Genomic DNA, 18,968 nt, shown 5'->3' with positions numbered 1-18,968 from the left:
CCCGATGGCACCTCTAAACTGGAATTGGGCTTCAGTTTTTCCCCATGTAAAAATTGCTTCTTTTTTGTTTAACTTTTCTCGTGGCAGGTCCAGTAGCTTTGAAGATCAGAGTGCATCTTCCAGCTGACGATCTCTTCGGTCGGGGACAATGCATGCGATTCGCACGGTGGAGATTAAAGTCCCCGAGATAGAGGAAACGTTTTTCGCGCCCAGGTTCAGCGAGGAGCCGCGCGGGGGCCGAGGGGGCGGCGGCGGCGGGCGGGGAGCCAGGCCCGAGCTGCGTTCTGCGCAGCCATTGGCGGGCGCCGCGCTCTGCACTGAGCATGTTCGCGCCCCGCCGGCCCCGAGCCGCAGCCGCAGCCGCAGCGACGGCAGCCACGGGAGCCGCCGCGTATTATGCAAAGCGGCGGCAGACGCGAGCGGGGCCAGCTGGGCGCGCGTCGGCCTCACCTCCCAGCGGCTCGCCCAGCCGCCGCCTGACTCTCCCGGGAGACTCCCTCGGCCCGGGCCCGGGGCCGAGGAGGGCCGGGATGGCCTGAGTGCCCGCGTCGCGGCGGCGCAGCAGCGGGATTGCACCATGGGGAACCAGGATGGGAAGCTGAAGAGGAGCGCAGGTGATGCCTTGCACGAAGGCGGCGGCGGCGCCGAGGATGCGCTGGGGCCCAGGGATGTGGAAACCACAAAGAAGGGGAGCGGGGGTAAGAAGGCGCTGGGCAAGCACGGCAAGGGGGGAGGGGGCGGCGGCGGGGAGTCGGGCAAGAAGAAGAGCAAGTCGGACTCCAGAGCCTCGGTGTTTTCCAACCTGCGGATCAGGAAGAATCTGTCCAAGGGGAAGGGCGCCGGCGGCTCCCGCGAAGATGTGCTGGATTCCCAGGCCCTGCAGACCGGGGAGCTGGACAGCGCTCACTCCCTGCTCACCAAGACTCCGGACCTCAGCCTCTCGGCGGACGAGACCGGCCTGTCGGATACCGAATGTGCGGACCCTTTTGAGGTGACCCGTCCAGGGGGTCCTGGGCCTGCCGAGGCTAGGGTCGGGGGCCGGCCTGTCGTCGAGGATGTGGAAACTGCAGCAGGGGCGCAGGATGGACAGAGGACCAGCTCGGGCTCGGACACGGACATCTATAGCTTCCACTCGGCTACGGAGCAAGAGGATTTGCTTTCAGACATCCAGCAGGCGATTCGTCTGCAGCAGCAGCAGCAGCTCCAGCTCCAGCTCCAGCAACAGCAGCAGCAGCAGCAGCTCCAGGGCGCCGAGGAGCCTGCAGCGCCCCCCACCGCCGTCTCCCCTCAGCCCGGGGCCTTCCTGGGCCTGGACCGGTTCCTGCTGGGGCCGAGCGGCGGGGCTGGGGAGGCCCCGGGCAGTCCGGACACTGAGCAGGCGCTGTCCGCGCTCTCCGACCTGCCCGAGAGCCTGGCCACCGAGCCCCGGGAGCCCCAGCAACCGCCGTCCCCCGGCGGCCTCCCAGCCTCCGAGGCGCCCAGCCTCCCGGCGGCCCAACCCGCGGTCACAGACTCGCCCTCCTCCACGGCTTTCCCGTTTCCCGAGACCGGGCCGGGGGCGGAAGCGGCTGGAGCCCCCGTGCGAGGGGCTGGGGACACGGATGAGGAGGGCGAGGAGGATGCTTTTGAGGATGCGCCCCGGGGCTCTCCGGGGGAGGAGTGGGCCCCGGAGGTGGGAGAGGACGCCCGGCAGAGGCTGGAGGAAGAGCCGGAGGAGGAGGCGCAAGGACCTGACTCCCCCGCGGCCGCTTCCCTGCCCGGCAGCCCCGCGCCCAGCCAGCGCTGTTTCAAGCCTTACCCGCTCATCACCCCCTGCTACATCAAGACCACCACCCGGCAGCTCAGCTCGCCCAATCACTCCCCGTCTCAGTCCCCTAATCAGAGCCCCAGGATCAAGAGGCGGCCGGAGCCCTCCTTGAGCCGAGGGTCCAGAACTGCCCTGGCCTCCGTAGCCGCCCCGGCCAAGAAGCACCGGGTCGACGGCGGCCTTGCGGGCGGCCTGAGCCGCTCGGCAGACTGGACGGAGGAGCTGGGCGCCCGCACGCCCCGGGCGGGAGGCTCCGCGCACCTGCTGGAGCGCGGGGTGGCCGCTGACAGCGGCGGTGGGGTGTCCCCGGCACTGGCCGCCAAGGCGTCTGGGGCGCCAGCGGCTGCGGATGGCTTCCAGAACGTGTTCACAGGTGAGCGCGCCCTGCTGCTGGCCTCCGGGTCGCAAGTCGCCTGCCAATCAGGGCCTTCCCCTGCCACCCGCCCTCCCTGGGCTCTGGAAGGCGGTGACCTGGTAGTGGCATGTCTCTTCTCCGTAGGGAATCCTTTTCGGCCCACCGAGCTCGCCCCCCTCGGTGAAATTTCTCGGACATACGTGTTGGTTTTCTGTGTTCTTACAAGATCTTAAAGGGAACAACTTAGTTGTGTCTGTCCTAAGTCATCTCAAAAAAAGGTTGCTCTGCCCATTTCACCAAAATATCTGCTCTTCACAATGTTTAGGGTCACGCCAGGGAGATAAACTCCTTTTTCGTCTTGTTAGCTAAACCATCATTCTTCTCTTTCATTTCTCATCACCACAGCCTTACAAAGAAAAAAATTGTTCATGGTTCTTTCGCAAGAGTCGGTTTTGGAGGCACAAATCATTTATTCAAGTACGATCCAAACGCAATCTCTGACCGCTCTAGTATCTGTGTGTATTTGTACACGTTTGGTATGTATGTAATATGTAGTTTCTATCTTGCAGCAATCTGGGTTCCGCAACTTAGTGAAGTTAAGCGGTCACTCACTCCTGTTTGCTGCTGCAAGAAAATCCTATACATGCTATTAGAAAATTAATAAATAGAATAGTAGGGATAATTTTCATTTAGTTTCATGGTCCAACCCAGAACAGCCTGTAGTTTGGAGATAGTGAAGGTGAGAAGGTCAAAAGCACGTCTAGTTCAACTGGTACCTCCCCTCCCTAGCATATGTTGTAGACTCACACCCAGGACAACATAAAGCACACCAGAGTTTGTTTGCTGTGGTCAATGTCAAGCAGTCTAATGAGTTTATCCTAGCTTACAGGCTTACAGGACCCAAGGCCTTACCTTAAGAGCCCAACATGTTTACCTAACCTCTATTCTTAATTATTAAATGAAACCGAGTGTTAGAATTTAATGAATGGAAAAATATGAGAAGTTACATGACTACTGATAGGTTTATGATAAATATTTGAAGGATTAAACATTTCAAATGCAATCTGAAAATTTTAAAATCTTATGTTCTGTTATTTTAAACATTATGTGTAAAACATTGCTTAGATGAAATTTCTCAGCAAAGACAGCGACTTCTTGGCTGACTAAATGCTGGTAATGTTGGGGTAGCTACTTATTGACCACATTTTAATTTACATCTGTGGGCTACCTTTTATTTTGCCTTTATAGGGTCTTACCCTTAAAAGTAGCTTCTTCTATTCATTTCACATACTCTTATTTCTCTTCTTTTCCACCTTCTCTTTATTGTGTAGATTGTTAAAAAGAATGTTTGTAGTTTTATACCCACTAGATAAATTGTAAAAACAAAAAACCAACAAATAAAAAAAAAATCACTTTTGATAAAAGAAAATTGGAAAGTTTTTGCATTAATTTTCATGAATTTAATGTTGGTGAGGAATCACATATTTTCTCTTTATCTAAGTGACATTCACGTATATAGTTTTCGAAAAGTGAAAATAATTCACCATAATGATTATCAATCATTAATATTAATGATAGCTATTCCTAGTAGCATAAGACTTTGGAAATTTTTTTATTTCATTCATTTAGCAGATATATATATATATGTATATACATTTCTGTGCATATATGTGCATACACACACACACACACACACACACACCCATTGAGCAGCCACATTGTGCTATGCAGTATTCTAAATGGTAGCATACTGTACTAGGCAGTATTCTAGATGTAGGTGATACATAGACCATTAAATCATGATTTTGCCCTTCTAAGCCTCACTGACTAGTGAGGAGGAGACATGAAATAAGTGCAGTGCACAGAAATATCTGTATAGATATAGACATGCAAATCACTGCTGGGAACATCACGGATGCAGTGGCTTATCTGCTTGGTGGCAAGGGGTGAGGGAAGAGGACTTGAGAGAGGAGGATTGAACAGAGTCCTGGAAGATCACAAGACCCTAAATAGGTTGAATATTTGTTTTCCTTTTTTAAAAAAAGTGTCTTCTTGGAACTTGCATTTAATTTTAATTTGCTAAGTATTCCCAAATTTGAAATCTGGGACTCTTAAAAGAGTCCTGTATAGGAACTACCTGGGTTTTGTTGACCTCTCCAGGCGATTTGTTTTTTAAATTGTGCAGAGTAAAAGTGCAGAGCTAGTCATTTTTATAAGGACATCACCTGTTTTGTATTTGATGGTTGGATACAGCTGGTTGGTAATCAGCAAATATCTTTTTGTGTAGCAGCTTCCATATATTTATCTCATTCACTCAGCATTGTTCGGGAAAAGAGGATCAGTAGGTTTTACCCAACTTTGTAACTGGTGGGGAAATGTAGATAGAGAAAGAGGTGAAATAACTTTCTCAAGGTCACACTGTGATTCATTCAGAGGCAGATCCAGAAATAGAAAGTGAGTCAATGATTCAAGTCTAATGTACTTATTATTTCTGTTTGGATATTCAATGTTTTAAGGCCATATAGAGAGTAAAAACTGTTTATAAAATATATGATCGGATTTAGGGCCTTTCTTTAGTTAGATTTTCCAGTTCCTGTTTTTAATAAGGTGTACTTCTTTAATGGTTGAACATCTGGCCTTCCTTGAGCTGGATGAAGGGTGATTGTTGGCCAGAGTGAACCAGATTTTCTCTAAGCAGCTCTCATGGAAATTGTTCTTATAGTGGTAGAATGAATCTAGATTGACACAGGCCCTTGTTTCTCAGCTGTCAACTCTTCACGTCATCTGGCACTACGTTTGCTGCTTTACTCTCCTCCACTATTTTTTTATGGGTGTCTTGGAAATTACCGGCGTGGGGAACACTAGCATTGTCCTTAGGGAAATTTCTTCTTGGCCTTAATTTTACATGTATTTGGATCAATTAATTGCCAGCTGCCTTTGAGCAGGTGATCATTGTATCTATAAGCTTCCATAAGCATGTTTTATTTTTAAACCACAGAATGAGGATTGTCAGCGCTGCAGGAAGGAACAGATGTTTTTCTCTTTTTACTGCCTTCCACATGCAGGGAGAAAATACACGTGAAAAGGGATTTCTGTGGCACATGTTTGTGTCTCTTTGGTAGATCTAAGAACATTTAGCAATGAGGGAGACCAAACTTTATCTTGTTTTAGCAATTAAGAAACAGATGATGCCTTAGGCCATTGGCTTTAAGTATTTCATAATACATTTGTTTGAAATACATCTTTTTCAGTGTTTAGTAGAAAAAATGGCGTCTGAAATTCGGGAGGTTCCCTTACATATGAAGTATAACAGAAGCTCGGTACTAGAGTTTTGCAGTTAATTAAAGTTTAGATATCTAACGGGTTAAATTTGTGATGCTAAATCACTTTTGATAGGAATCTTTCCCAAGTCAATTATGTGCTTATCTTTTTTTAAACACATGGAATAAAAGTTTAATCTGTTTTAAAGGGCTTAATGTCATCTTCAGGCACATCATTGTTACATCTTACAAAAACATTAGTGATGTCCTCAACAGCTATCAAAGTGTGTGGGCTGTTGGCCTCAGTCTGTAGTTTCTGAGGTTTTGTTTTTCTGTGTAGTTTCTTGATTGTTTTCTTGCTGCCAGATATTTATTGTTCTAGCTGCCTTTAGTCGCTTTGCTCCTGTCTCTCAATTTTTTTGTAATTGGACGTTTCTGATCAATTTGTAATTGGCTTACAATTCCTGTAATTATGATATTGGTTATACTTATTGTACTTCTAAGTGCCAGACTAAGTGCCAGACTCTGTTGGTGTATTACATAACTATCTCTAATCCTTACAACAGTCTTGAAGTGTAGCTGTTTATCCTCATTTTTCCAATGAAAAAACCCAGGCTCAGACTGTAAAGTAACTTCTTGCCTAAGGGCATTAAGCTAGTAAGTGGCCCATCCAGGATATATCCTTAGAAAACCAAATCTGTTGTTAATATGTATAAGATGAAACCAAGTAGATCAGTGAGCTTTTGGAGGACTAGCTAATTAATAAAGTGCATAGGCTCTAGAACTTGGATTGTACGACTCTGATTTTGGCCTTTCTGAAGGTTATCTTTTTTTTTTTTTTTTTTGTGAGACAGAGTTTCACTCTTGTCACTGAGGCTGGAGTGAAGTGGCGCTATCTTGGCTCACTGCAACCTCCGCCCACTGGGTTCAAGCGATTCTCCTGTCTCAGCTTCCCGAGTAGCTGGGATTATAGGCTCCCATGACCACACCCAGCTAATTTTTGTGTTTTTTATAGAGACAGGGTTTCACCATGTTGGCCAGGCTGGTCTTGAACTCCTGACCTCAGGTGATCCACCTGCCTTGGCCTCCCCAAGTGCTAGGATTACAGGTGTGAGACACTGTGCCTGGCCCATCTCGATGTTTATATCAATAGAGGGAAGGCCCCACTCTAGGAGTATGCCTTTTCTCATATGGCTTGGTAAATTGTTACACTGGATTTTTTTAAGGCCAGGAGTAGTTTGATTTCCAGCAAGAGCCCTTGACAGAGTATAGATGTCCAGTGAATGTCTGACGAATGAATGAAGGTCAGAATCTCCCTGATATGTATAAAATGTCTTATTATAAAAGGAAAGGGGTTTATATGAATGCTATGCTTTCCCCTAAATGCTGCCTTACTGGGTTCCATATATCAGAGAAGAATTTGGCAATGTAAGCCGGGACCGGAACACTGATCTTCAATCATTTTAGATTGGTCTGAAACATTCTTTCTCATGGTTCCTTTAGGCTTGTGGTTTGGATTGAAGTCAAGTGCACCAGTAGCTTCAGTGATGGGTTTTAATGACTGCTTTATGAGTTGAGGACTGGCCTAGGTTTAAGTGCATTTAGGCATTTGTATCTAAGCCATGCGTATTTGAAATGGAACAGGTACTTTTAGTGCTTTTCCTTCTGATTCTTGTGAAAAGATACAGAAAATATACAGTTGGATGAAGGTAGCAGTAGTTATTCTGACAACTCTCATTCTAGGTATATTTGCAATCCTAGTTTTGCTGTATAGCTAAGTGACTCTCCAGTAATTTTTCCTCATATCTATGAAGGTGGAAGAATAATTTCAAATTAGTACTATTAAGATTAAATGAAATAGCATACATAAAGCCCCTACAATTCTGCCTGGTACATGAGAGGCAGTTATCTGGGGCTATTTGTGCTCCTGACTGGATGTATTATCTTAAAAAAAGTCGTTCGTCAAAGTGATCAGAACCAAATTTGTTAAAACAACTCTGAAATTGTATACAAAAACTTAGGAGGATATGAATTGACCAGATACTAGTTGAGCCCCAGTTTTCTTTTCTTTTTTTTGTTGCAAATTGTTTATTTTATGTATGTTTTTTCCTTTTTTTCCTGGAATTGTAAGCATTTTTGTCACTAATCAGATATTTTGTTTTGTTGTCGGGGTTGGATAAGGAAAGCATATGATAGGGTGTGACTATGAGATTCGGGGGAGGGTGCTGCTTTCCAAAGAAGGGGTGAGAAGAGGAGGCGGCAGCTGACACCCTCACTCAGTGTTTCTGCTCTGCACAGCATCTGGCTGCAATCCCCTGACTTTGCAGCTTTACCTTCCCACGATCTCCTTCATAAATGCTCTGCTTTACACAAACTAATCTGCTTACTGTTTTATGAACACGCATTTCATTTTCCCGACTTTGTGCCTTTGTCTTGCAGCTTTACCCTCTTGGAATACATGATTTGTCTCTTTTGCTTTAGCATTTGAAAAGTGCTGATTGAACTCCATTTCCTCTTTGTATCTTTTCCAGCCAGGCCTTACTGGCTGTCATCTCACTTTCTCTGTACTTTACTGTCTAGATCATATTATATATGCTTCTTGGATTTAGGGATTCTTTTGGTCTTCTTTCTTGCCACCCTCTGCCTTTCCTTCCTCCTTGCCTATTCACCTGATTCCATCCATCCATCATCTCCTCTCCAACTAATATGTCCACAGCTATCTCTTCCATGCCTTGCTGTGTGGCTGTCAGTATGTGAAAGGCACTGACTATACTGAGGTCTTGATGAATACTTGCTCATTCACCATTTTGCCGAGACAGGCGGATCACGAGGTCAGGAGATCGAGACCATCCTGGCTAATATGGTGAAACCCCGTCTCTACTAAAAAATACAAAAAACTAGCCGGGTGAGGTGGCGGGCGCCTGTAGTCCCAGCTACTCGGGAGGCTGAGGCAGGAGAATGGCGTAAACCCGGGAGGCGGAGCTTGCAGTGAGCTGAGATCCGGCCACTGCACTCCAGCCTGGGCAACAGAGTGAGACTCCGTCTCAAAAAAAAAAAAAAAAAAAAAAAAGTTGAATTGAAGCTGGAAAATTACTAACCTTTCTGGGCAGTCAAAATTAATTATTTTCAATGAGGTGTGATTATTGAATCAATGATACTTTATAGAACTTATGTTGATAGAAGAATAGCTATTCTTGTTTCTGCAGGTTAATGTTAAAATAGTAATGACATTACAGTAACTGAGCTTCCAAATATAAATGTTATTGTAATGAAAGAAGAGGTAAAGGGAATAGAGAAAATTGTATTCCTCTGTTCATTCCTGTTTTTATATGCTAAGTACTAACCTGATGCTAATAAAAGTTAGCATTAAGGGGCTGTTAGAAACAAAAAAGTACTGCCTGTGACCTGCTAGTTATTAGATATAATTTTAGTGGCTGTAGAAACTTTCTAGGCTTTTTTATATTAAAATATAAATATATGGAAAAAATGACTTCTAATCAGTTCGGAATGGTAGTAAAGCAAGGTCGTTATAACATCAAAATTCTAGGAATAAGTAACAATTATTTCTGGATGCTATAATAAGATGCTAACCACACTAGAGATTTATTATCCTTTTGCTACGTGATGCTCCACTATGGGTGAGAGGGAGGGAAGAATTTATGTCTTACTCCTTTGTAAAAATGCACTTGGAAGTGTTGATTGGATCGGAAAATTACTGCCACTATTCTGTGATCCAGTCAGGCTGCAACCTACCAGGAACCCACTGGAAGCTTTATTATCTGTTATCCTAGAGCTGCAATGGACTGAATATAGTCCTATTATTTTCAGGAGGAACGGAATGCTTTCTTGAGAAAATCAAGCCTATAATGCGTTTCAAAATTATGCTTAAAAAGGCTTAGGCACTATTCAGTTGAGTCTCTTTTTGTACTTCATGCAGAAGGGTCCTTTGTTGTAGTACCTGGTGATACAGTGGACACATATGGGAAGAAATTCTGTGTCATTTAAATGGTTGTTTTAGGTGCGCATGAGGGGAAAGAATGTGTATCAATAAGCTAGTGTCAGCCCTATGGGAAGAGTGCAGGCTGAGAACAATCTATTTCCCTTTTCCGTTTTATCACCAGTTTCCTATTAGGGCACAAGGCAATCATTTCTTGCCTCTGGTTAATACCCTGGCTTCCCAGGATGGAAGAGTGAATGCAATCCTGCTGGGAAGCGTCTTCCTTCAAGTCAATTTCAACACTGTGGTTCTACAGAAATGATGATTCCAGCAGGTACCTTTTCTGCCTAATAGGGATGCTCTGCGTATTTAGAGCTTTCCTTTATGGGTATAGCTGAAGAAAATTCCTATGCTGGAATTTATACCATGGAGTAATCGATGGTGAGAGTAGTGATGTTTTGACTTTGATAGTTTTGATCAATTTTTGATTCATACCGAAGGAGGTTTGGATTGGTTAGACTGTCATTATCTGACAATAGGACTGTGTGTGTGTGTATGTGTGTGTGTCTGTGTTGTGTGTGTGTGTGTTTGAGACAGGGTCGTGCTCTGCCACCCAAGCGGGAGCGCAGTGGTGTGCTCATGGCTCACTGTAGCCGCAAACTCCTGGTCCCAAGCAGTCCTCCCACCTCAGCACCTCAGCCTCCCGAATAGCTGGGACCACAGGCATGAGCTACTATGCCTGGATAATTTTTTTTTCCTTTTTTTTTTTGGAGAGACAGGGTCTCACTATGTTACCCAGGCTGGTCTCGATAGGACCTTGTGTTTTTGAACACTGATATAGTGATTGTGTATGATGGTTAATCCTGTGTTATGAAAATACATGAAATGGAAAGCTATATTATATAATATATGGCTCAAAGATTTAGAGTATATGAAGGCTTTCTAATATTGGCACAAAATATACTGAGTAATTACTTTTAGGTTCATTGTCTGCAACTTAAGTCATCTCTTATTCTTGGATGGATTGTAGGCTTTGCATTTTTCCTTACAGTTTAAACTGCTCAATAAAAGCAGTACTATTAATTATCTTACTTCAATATACTTTAATATATTGGTTTTTGTTACGTTTTCAATTTTTCTTACTATTGAATATGCTTACTGAAATACTTTTTATGAGAGTGGTATGCCATTTAGAAGTGTGCATTGATAATAAAAATTTCTTAGAAACTAGAAGGGTAAAAGGTGTTGAGAGTTCCTAGGTTTTTTACTTTATTTTATTTGTTTATTTATTTATTTATTTATTTTTTGAGATGGAGTCTCGCTCTGTCGCCCAGGCTGGAGTGCAGTGGCACGATCTCAGCTCACTGCAAGCTCCACCTCCCGGGTTCACGCCATTCTCCTGCCTCAGCCTCCCGAGTAGCTGGGCCTACAGGTGCCCGCCACCATGCCTGGCTAATTTTTGTGTTTTTAGTAGAGACGGGGTTTTACCATGTTAGCCAGGATGGTCTCGATCTCCTGACCTTGTGATCCACCCGCCTCGACCTCACAAAATGCTGGGATTACAGGCGTGAGCCACTGCGCTCTGCCAGGCTTTTTACTTTAAAAAGAAAAAAAGTTCCATTGGCCTTAAACAAGTACAGCTTGTTTGAGCCCATTAAGAAGCAAATGGACTAGAATAGAACCATTTCAGGATCCCAAATTAATGCATTTGAATACTCTGTGGAGAGTTTTGTAAGGAGTCTCTTCATTATTGAGATACAAGCTTTATCTTTTAGAGGTATAATAAAAGAGGTAACAATAGAGATAATCTTTTGCAACTCATTTTTTAACCTATATACTTGAAGATAATTGGCTTCTTTTTCTTATAGACCAATACTTGCCTGTTTGAAGAGGGTAAGTTATTTGAGCACTCTGTGGGAAGTGTTACATTTTGCAGCTAACCAAAATGTTCTTCTATAAGCCAGTTATATCTTCTGTCCTTTTGGTGCTATTTTGGTTAAATGGCTTTTGGGATATAAAATGTGTGGACGATATCCTTGCAGTTTCTTTCAGGATATAGGGTTTGATCTGTCTCTGTTCAGTTTTTAGAAAAATCAAGAAGTATGTTGACTCTGTTGGATTCAATATTTTGGGGGTAGGCAGAGAGGGTTGTGTAAGAACTGCAGTGATTTAAGTGGAGAGACATTTGACTGGGCTGACAACGTGATATCAGTAAAAAGGTGATTCTTTAATTTTTTTTTTTTTTTTCTTTTTGAGACAGGGTCTTACTCTGTCACCCAGGCTGGAATACAGTGGTGCCATCTTGGCTTACTGCAACCTCTGCCTCCCAGGTTCAAGAGATTCTCTCACCTCAGCCTCCCGGGTAGCTGGGACTATAGGCACATGCCACCACACCTGGCTAATTTTTGCTTTTTTTGGTAGAGACGGGATTTCACCATGTTGGCCAGGCTGATCTCAAACTCCTAACCTCAGGTGATCCATCTGCCTTGGCCTCCCAAAGTGCTGGGATTTCAGGCATGAGCCGCTGCTCCCGGCGGATGCTTTTAATCTTTAACTTGGATTATTTCTCTGAGGAGCCTCATTTGACTCTAAATTCACAAATCATTTTCATATCATCTACTTTTGGATAATAAAAGCTAGGCATGTGGCTTTAGCTTTAGCTTGGGGCTAAGCCCCTAAGGTTGAGCCCCCACTTTCCTTTTGTATGTACCCTCTTGGCTTTGTTAATTACCGATAGACTGCTAGAGTTGTGTCCGCAGTTTCTGTGTTTCTCTGGACATCAGACATATCTCACTTAGACATCACAGGCCGAGGATATTCACCGTGTCTAAAACTATACTTACTATTTTACCCACCCTCTTAACACCCTCCTTCTGGGTTTCCCAATCAAAGCGTTGCTGTCTAGCTTTGCCATGTTCTTTGATTCCTCCATCCTTCTGATACTTCACACCCAATTCATCTTTTTCATTTTCTCTGTTCTTTTCCTAAATATCTCTTTCATATGTCTTCTAATTTCCGTTTCCATTATCTCTACCCTTCCTAGTTTAAATCCCTATCAACAGCCTCCTCAGTATTTCTCATCCACAGCCTGCCTTTTCTCCACTCCATTCTGCATGAAGCAAGAGAGTAAATGACTTAAAATGCAAACTTGAACTGGTTCCAGTATAGAAACATGTCATTGGTCCCCTATCACCCTGAGGCTACAGTTTAAATTCTTTACTATGTACGTATTAAATATATTAATATACACATTATGTTATCTAGCTTATATAAGCTATATGCTATATATAATAGACATTATATATATTTTAATGTGTATTAATATTTAATACTCTGTAGTTTTGTCACCTCATTGTTCAGGATCTACTGTTCCTCACCTCGTCCTCAGTGTTTCTGTCATTTTTCAGATAGCTCATGTTCTGTCTGTAGCTTTAGGTATTCTTAACACTTTTTCTTTCTGGTCCTCAGAGAAAAAAAGAATCCATGTAGTTGTATTCATGAGAATCCATTCAGTCTGTGACACACTTCCATCATCAGTCCAGACAAAACTCATTTTGTCCTCATTATACTCCCTGCATTTTCACTTCCCGTTCCAAAGCCTCTAGTAGACATACAGAACTGCTTTTATGTATTGCCCTCTTTGAATTAATGTGCATTTTTTGTAAAGTACATAGTATTTCTGTGTATGTTTAGTTTACACAAATACTCTGAGTTGCAGACCTCATTCTGTTTCTTAAAAAGAACAAAACAAAACTCAACCGCCTTTGGAAAAAAATCTACAAACTTTTCTGGGTGAATTGCCACCTTGTTTTTTGCTTCCCACTGTTATGTAGTATTCCTAAGAATGAAAGTCCTGCTGGGTTGTTCAATACCAGGGTTACCATTCACCTTTTATTGTGTGTGAGTAATGTTCCCCTAAAGCTGTGCAATGTGGTGGCTCTGGGTACATTCCCTAGATTTTATTTAAACATGAGCATGATGATGAACATCTAGATTCCTGTACTTCTCAGCCACAACAGAAAACACTCTGGTGAATATTTCCATATGGGGAGCTATGTGAGAACTTCTCTGGGATATACATTTGGAAGTAGAATTGTCAGGTCATGAAATAAAAGGTTTAATTTATGTAGGTACTGTCAGATTAGTTTCCAGAATGCTTTCCTAGTTTATGCTTCTTTAGCATGGCAAATTGGCATTATCCAATTTCTACTAATCCAATGAGGGGAAGTGGTATCTCATTGTTTTACTTTGTATTTATCTGCTGACTAATGCTCTTGAGGAAAACCATTGTATATTTTTAGCCATTTAGATTTAGCCTTCTGCAAATTGCCTGTTCATATGCTTTTACATTTTTCTGTCGAGTTTCCCGATTCTCCTTGTTTATTCACAGGGCTTCCAGTATATTCTAGCTATTATTCTATTTATTACCAATGTTGGAGATACAATGGATTGTCACTAAGCCTCTTTCTGGTTTTTTCTTAGCTTAGAGACCAGAAATCTAAAAATGACATTTTTCAGACTCCCTTGCAGGTTACGTTTCAGATGTGATTTAGGTTCGATGGATTTGTGCCAGGTTTAGAAGGCCTTACTAAGTCCTAAGATTGACTTCTGTTGTTTCTACTTGCAAGCACAGCTAAAAAACTCTCTAATTCTTCCAGGGCAATGTTAGCAGGGGTCTAGTGTTCAGGTGCTAGCCTTACCGTAACCCAAAAGGGGGCTTGGTTCGCCCATGCAGCTGGTGTGGCTAGAAGCAGGCACAACAGTTGTGGTGCTGGCAGCAGAGGGAGCATCCGGTGATGAGGAGTCCTGCTCCTAGCAGTGGAAGTGTGCTTCTGCAGCCAACGACTTTAGATCAGAGATGACGCAGTCACTTCTTTGGTGGCCTAGTCCTGTATAGTGGCTTTGTGAGTGGTTTCTAAAAAGATGCTAGAACCTTTTTATTTAGACCCTCCATGATTCTGTAAACCAAGTAGTACTCTATGGTAAATCTCTTTCTATTTAAATGATTTGGAGTGGATTCAGTTCTATGTAATAATGGGATCTTGATATATAGAGTCAGTTTTAGATATAACAGATCTTCCCCTAATATTTATCCTTCTTTTAAATTTGTAGTGTGCTTGGTTGAACAGAAATACTTAATTTTGATATAGTCAATTTTTTTTTTTTTTTTTTTTTTTTAGACAGTCTCATTCGGTCGCCCAGGCTAGAGTACAGTGGCATGATCACAGCTCACTGCAGCCTTGACTTCCCAGGCTGAGGTGACCCTCCCAACTCAGCCTCCCAAGTAGCTGGGACCACAGACATGCGCCACCAAGCTCGGCTAATTTTCTGTATTTTAAGTAAAGATGGGGTTTCGCCACATTGCCTAGGTTGGTCTGGAACTCATGAGCTGCCTTCCTTTGCCTCCCAAAGTGCTGGGATTATGGATGTGAGCCACCATGTCTGTGCAAATCTATTTTTAACCTACAGTTTGTGTTATTTTTGTCTCATTTAAGAAATTCTCTTACTACTAGGTTACAGAAATTCTGCCCTCTGTAGTATTCTATTAACTTTTCTGCCCTCTATAGTATTCTATTAACTTTATCATTTCACCCTTTACATTTAAGTCTTTGATGTAGAGTCCTCTTGGGTGTATGGTGTAATATAGGGCTCAAGTTTTATTTTTCTCCATATGGCAAGCCAGTTTTCCCAGCACCATCTACTAAATAGTCTTTTACTCATTGGTTTTTGGTGCTACCTTTAGATCATTCCCATATATAGATAAGTCTGTTCTGAGGTTTATATTCATTCCTTTTATGTGTATTTTTTTATCTTCAGCAAGTACCATATGGTTCTCATAAATGTGACTTTGCAAAATGTCTGATATCTCCAAAAGAAGTACCTCCTTTTTCAAAGTTGACTTAGTTCATCAGTATGGACCCTAGAGTTTTCATGTAAATTTATTTTTATTTATTTATTTATTTATTTATTTATTTATTTATTTTTGAGACAGAGTCTCGGTCTGTCACCCAGGCTGGAGTGCAGTGACGTGATCTCGGCTCGCTGCAGCCTCCACCTCCTGGGTTCAAGTGATCCTCCCACTTCAGCCTCCCGAGTAGCTGGGATTACAGGCACCCACCACCATGCCTGGCTAATTTTTGTATCTTTAGTAGAGATGGGGTTTCACCGTGTTGGCCAGGCTGGTCTTGAACTCCTGGCCTCGAGTGATCCACTCACCTTGGCCTCCTAGAGTGCTGGAGTTATAGGTGTGAACCACCTCACCCGGCCTCCATATAAATTTAGAATAGGTTGTTGAGTTTCTTAAAACATCCTGAAGGTGTTTGACTGAGATTTTAGTCAATTTGTAGATTAAATTGAGGACTGTTTCCACTTTTATACTATTGTTTTATCTGAGAGTGTGAAAGAGCTCTTCATTTATTCAGATTATCTTTTATTCATTTTAATAGACTTTAGACTTTTCTCCATTAAGAGTTTGTGTTTCCTTTGCTGAACTATTTTCTGATGCTTCGTATATTTTATTACTAATGGGAATGGAATCTTACTTTAGTTTTATTTCTAGTTGATTATTGCTAGGGTAAATAAATTGTTTTCGGTATCTATCGGGTATAAATATTGCATGATTTCCTTTATGAATGTTATTTAAATGTAAAGTTTACTTAGTAAAATCTATAGTTTAGAGTTATATGAGATTTTAAATGTAGTGCTTTTTTTTACGGCAAATAATTGAAATATAATCATAGAACAGTGTACATTGTGTAGATTCTTTTGGAATTATTGTGGCTTTCTTTTTAGCATTAAATATGGTAAGTTTTTGTGGATTTCCATATTCTTTTTGGGGAGCCATAATCCTAAAACCCAGAAACATTATTAATGTTTTAATTTAGTATGTTGTGTTTTAAATTCAACATTAATACATATTTCACTAATTATTTAAAATACTTCAAAAGCATAATTTAAGCAACTATATAATATTTTATCCAACCAGAAAAATCATTCGTCCCCAGGTATCCATTGCATGCTTTTTCTTAGATTGCCTTCTGCCTTTTGGGATGCCTTTTGGGATGCCTTTTAGACACCTTCATATGATCTTCTTCTTCCACCTAACTCTCCTAATTAAATGATGCTTTCTCCCCAGGCTTCATATGTAGTCTATGTTAACATCCACCCTGAGGGATCCTTTCCCTGCATATTGACAAATCAAATTTCTAGCTCAGATCTCTCTTGTGAATTTCAGGTGCCAATTTCATATTGTCTTTTAACATCTTTATAAAGATATGGGAATAGTTTCAAGCTGAACTAATCTTTTCTCCAAACCCAACCTGCTCCCTTATGTAATGTTGGATTTCTGGTGGATAATACCATCTAGCACAGCCCTTTACCCAGTTTCTTAAGTCAGAAGTCTGGAAGTTGTGCAAGTTAGCCAAGCTACCCCACTCTTCCGCCTCTTTATATTTAATTAGTCTCTACATCCTGTTAAAATATACCTCCAAAAATATGTTTTTAAATACTCATCCCCTCCTTTCCAGGAGGCTATTTGTTTATTTATTTATTTTTGACAGAGTTTTTGCTCTTGTTGCCCAGGCTGGAGTGCAATGGTGTGATCTTGGCTCATTGCAACCTCCACCTCCTGGGTTCAAGCAATTCTCCTGCCTCAGCCTCCCCAGTAGCTGGGATTACAGGTACCCACCACCACACCCAGCTAATTTTTGTATCTTTAGTAGAGACGGGGTTTCACCATGTTGGCCAGGCCAAACTCCTGAACTTGTGATCTGCCCGCCTCGGCCTCCCAAAGTGCTGGGATTACAGGCATGAGCCACTGTGCCTGGCCTTTTCCAGGAGGATTTTTAATGCCACTGTCCAAGTTTTCCAGTAGCTTTCCATTGAGTGTAGGGACACAATTGAAACCTGAGATTTATATTCAAGCTGAAGACTAAATGTGTTCAGGATGAAGGAGTTAGATTTGCTAGCAGTTTGTATGATTCAACTCAGCATAAGGGAGGCCATACCTTGTAGAATGTCCAGTGTTGGAATGCATGGTCTTGCGGCGATCAATGTCATCATCACTGAAGATGTTAAAATAGAGACTGAGAAGATCAAAGGGGGTGGTCATAGCCCTGGAGAGGCTGAACTTGACCACTGATATTCTTTCCAACTAGGAGAGTCAATGATATGCGACTTGAAAAGTCAGAGCAGCAGCTATGGTCTGTGTGACTCATTCCTTTTTTTGAGAGTGCTTTAAATATTTATGGAAAACTCTTCAACCAAGTGATTTTAGAAGCTGCCATTTATTAGATTCACTTTTATGGATTTAACTTAATAGATAGGAAAATTAAATTAAAAAATCATTTTTCTTCTGACTTTCTATAGTTTTTCCCTTTTAGTCTTGATTTATTACATGACCTTTTAAAAAAATACCAGGAAATTCATAACCTGTCATAGGTCCTGACATGGTTGGTAGTTATCATCATATGTGTTCTATGATATTCTTTTTTCAAGTTCGTTAGATATATTAGATTAAATTTCTCTATTTATTTTTGTCATTTTCAGCCTTTGGTAAATTGAAGTTGGATAGTTTCTTTTTCTCTCTTCCCCAGGGAAAAAAATCCCTTGATGCTAGTCAAATTGAACTTTATATAAATTTTAATAGACCATGTAGTACCAAGAACTCTCTATAACAAAGTCATTTTTTTGAATACTCTGTCTCAGTATGATGTATTTGCTATAACTGATGTGGAACACATCTTTGAATACCCTTCTCAATATCCCTAGTGTCAAGTAACATAAATGCATCAAACGTGGACCTCAGTTCACCACAGAGAACAGTCAACTTCTTCAAAACAATTATGAAGACACATTGTAGGCCCTTTTTCTTGAAGACTGAGAGGATCTTCCTGTAAGAGTGTCAAATCAAAGGTGTACCTGGGTTCCGTGAGTTTTGATTCCTCCAGGGATAGTCGAGTTTTACTCTGCTTTATGTTGGTGCAGATCCCTTTATGAGCCATGGTCATCTTCTTTGCAGATTAGGGCAGGGAGTTTATCATCCCTGTGTGTTTTGTGACTTGTTTCCTTAATGATTTGTGCAGCTATTGGATTTCATGTTTGTTTTCTTTCTTTGAGACAACCCTAGATATTTATCCTTGTGGCAGTCTTCTTTGTACTGTAAAACCTGCAGCATTTTGGACCTAAAACTAGACATGGTAATTTCTATTTGATCATCAATGTCCCTCCTTATTTTTTTTTCTTATTTAGCCAGTATAGGCTGTTAGTATGTGAGATACAAAATATGTGATATCTCTGTATTCAGTGACATCATAAACTTAAGCAATTATCATTAATGTCTTATAATAGATTTGTTTGTCAAGAGCCTTATTTCCTCCTAATATTTCAATTCATAGATAATATGGGATATCAGGGAAGTTTATTAGATATGTCTGAGCTATAAGGTCAGAGAAAAATTAAATGTGACAAGATATCTGTTTTAATTCTCATTTTGCATAAGATATAGTGGCCTGGAAGAAACAGAAACCTATGTTGACACCTTTTAAAATACAGCAACTATCTTGTTCATCCTTCAACCGTTAAAAAATACACAGAAGGGGCCTGGTGCAG

At 41.9% G+C, this 18,968-nt stretch overlaps 1 protein-coding gene across 1 annotated transcript in view; it reads left to right on the top strand.

Annotated features, from left to right (window-relative positions):
* The first annotated feature begins 356 nt into the window (after positions 1 to 356).
* FMN2 (formin 2) overlaps positions 357 to 18,968 on the top strand; it is a 390,950-nt gene continuing 372,338 nt past the window's right edge. Inside the window, exon 1 of the mRNA XM_023216188.2 lies at positions 357 to 2,180. Within this exon, the coding sequence (XP_023071956.1) occupies positions 578 to 2,180 (1,603 nt within the window). The 5' untranslated portion in view covers positions 357 to 577. The remainder of the gene's footprint in view (positions 2,181 to 18,968) is intronic.

The sequence above is a fragment of the Piliocolobus tephrosceles genome, chromosome 1 (assembly GCF_002776525.5).
Source record: "Piliocolobus tephrosceles isolate RC106 chromosome 1, ASM277652v3, whole genome shotgun sequence".
NCBI lineage: Eukaryota > Metazoa > Chordata > Mammalia > Primates > Cercopithecidae > Piliocolobus > Piliocolobus tephrosceles.
Note: the sequence above shows the minus strand (reverse complement) of the source record. Positions and strands in the feature narration are given on the sequence as shown.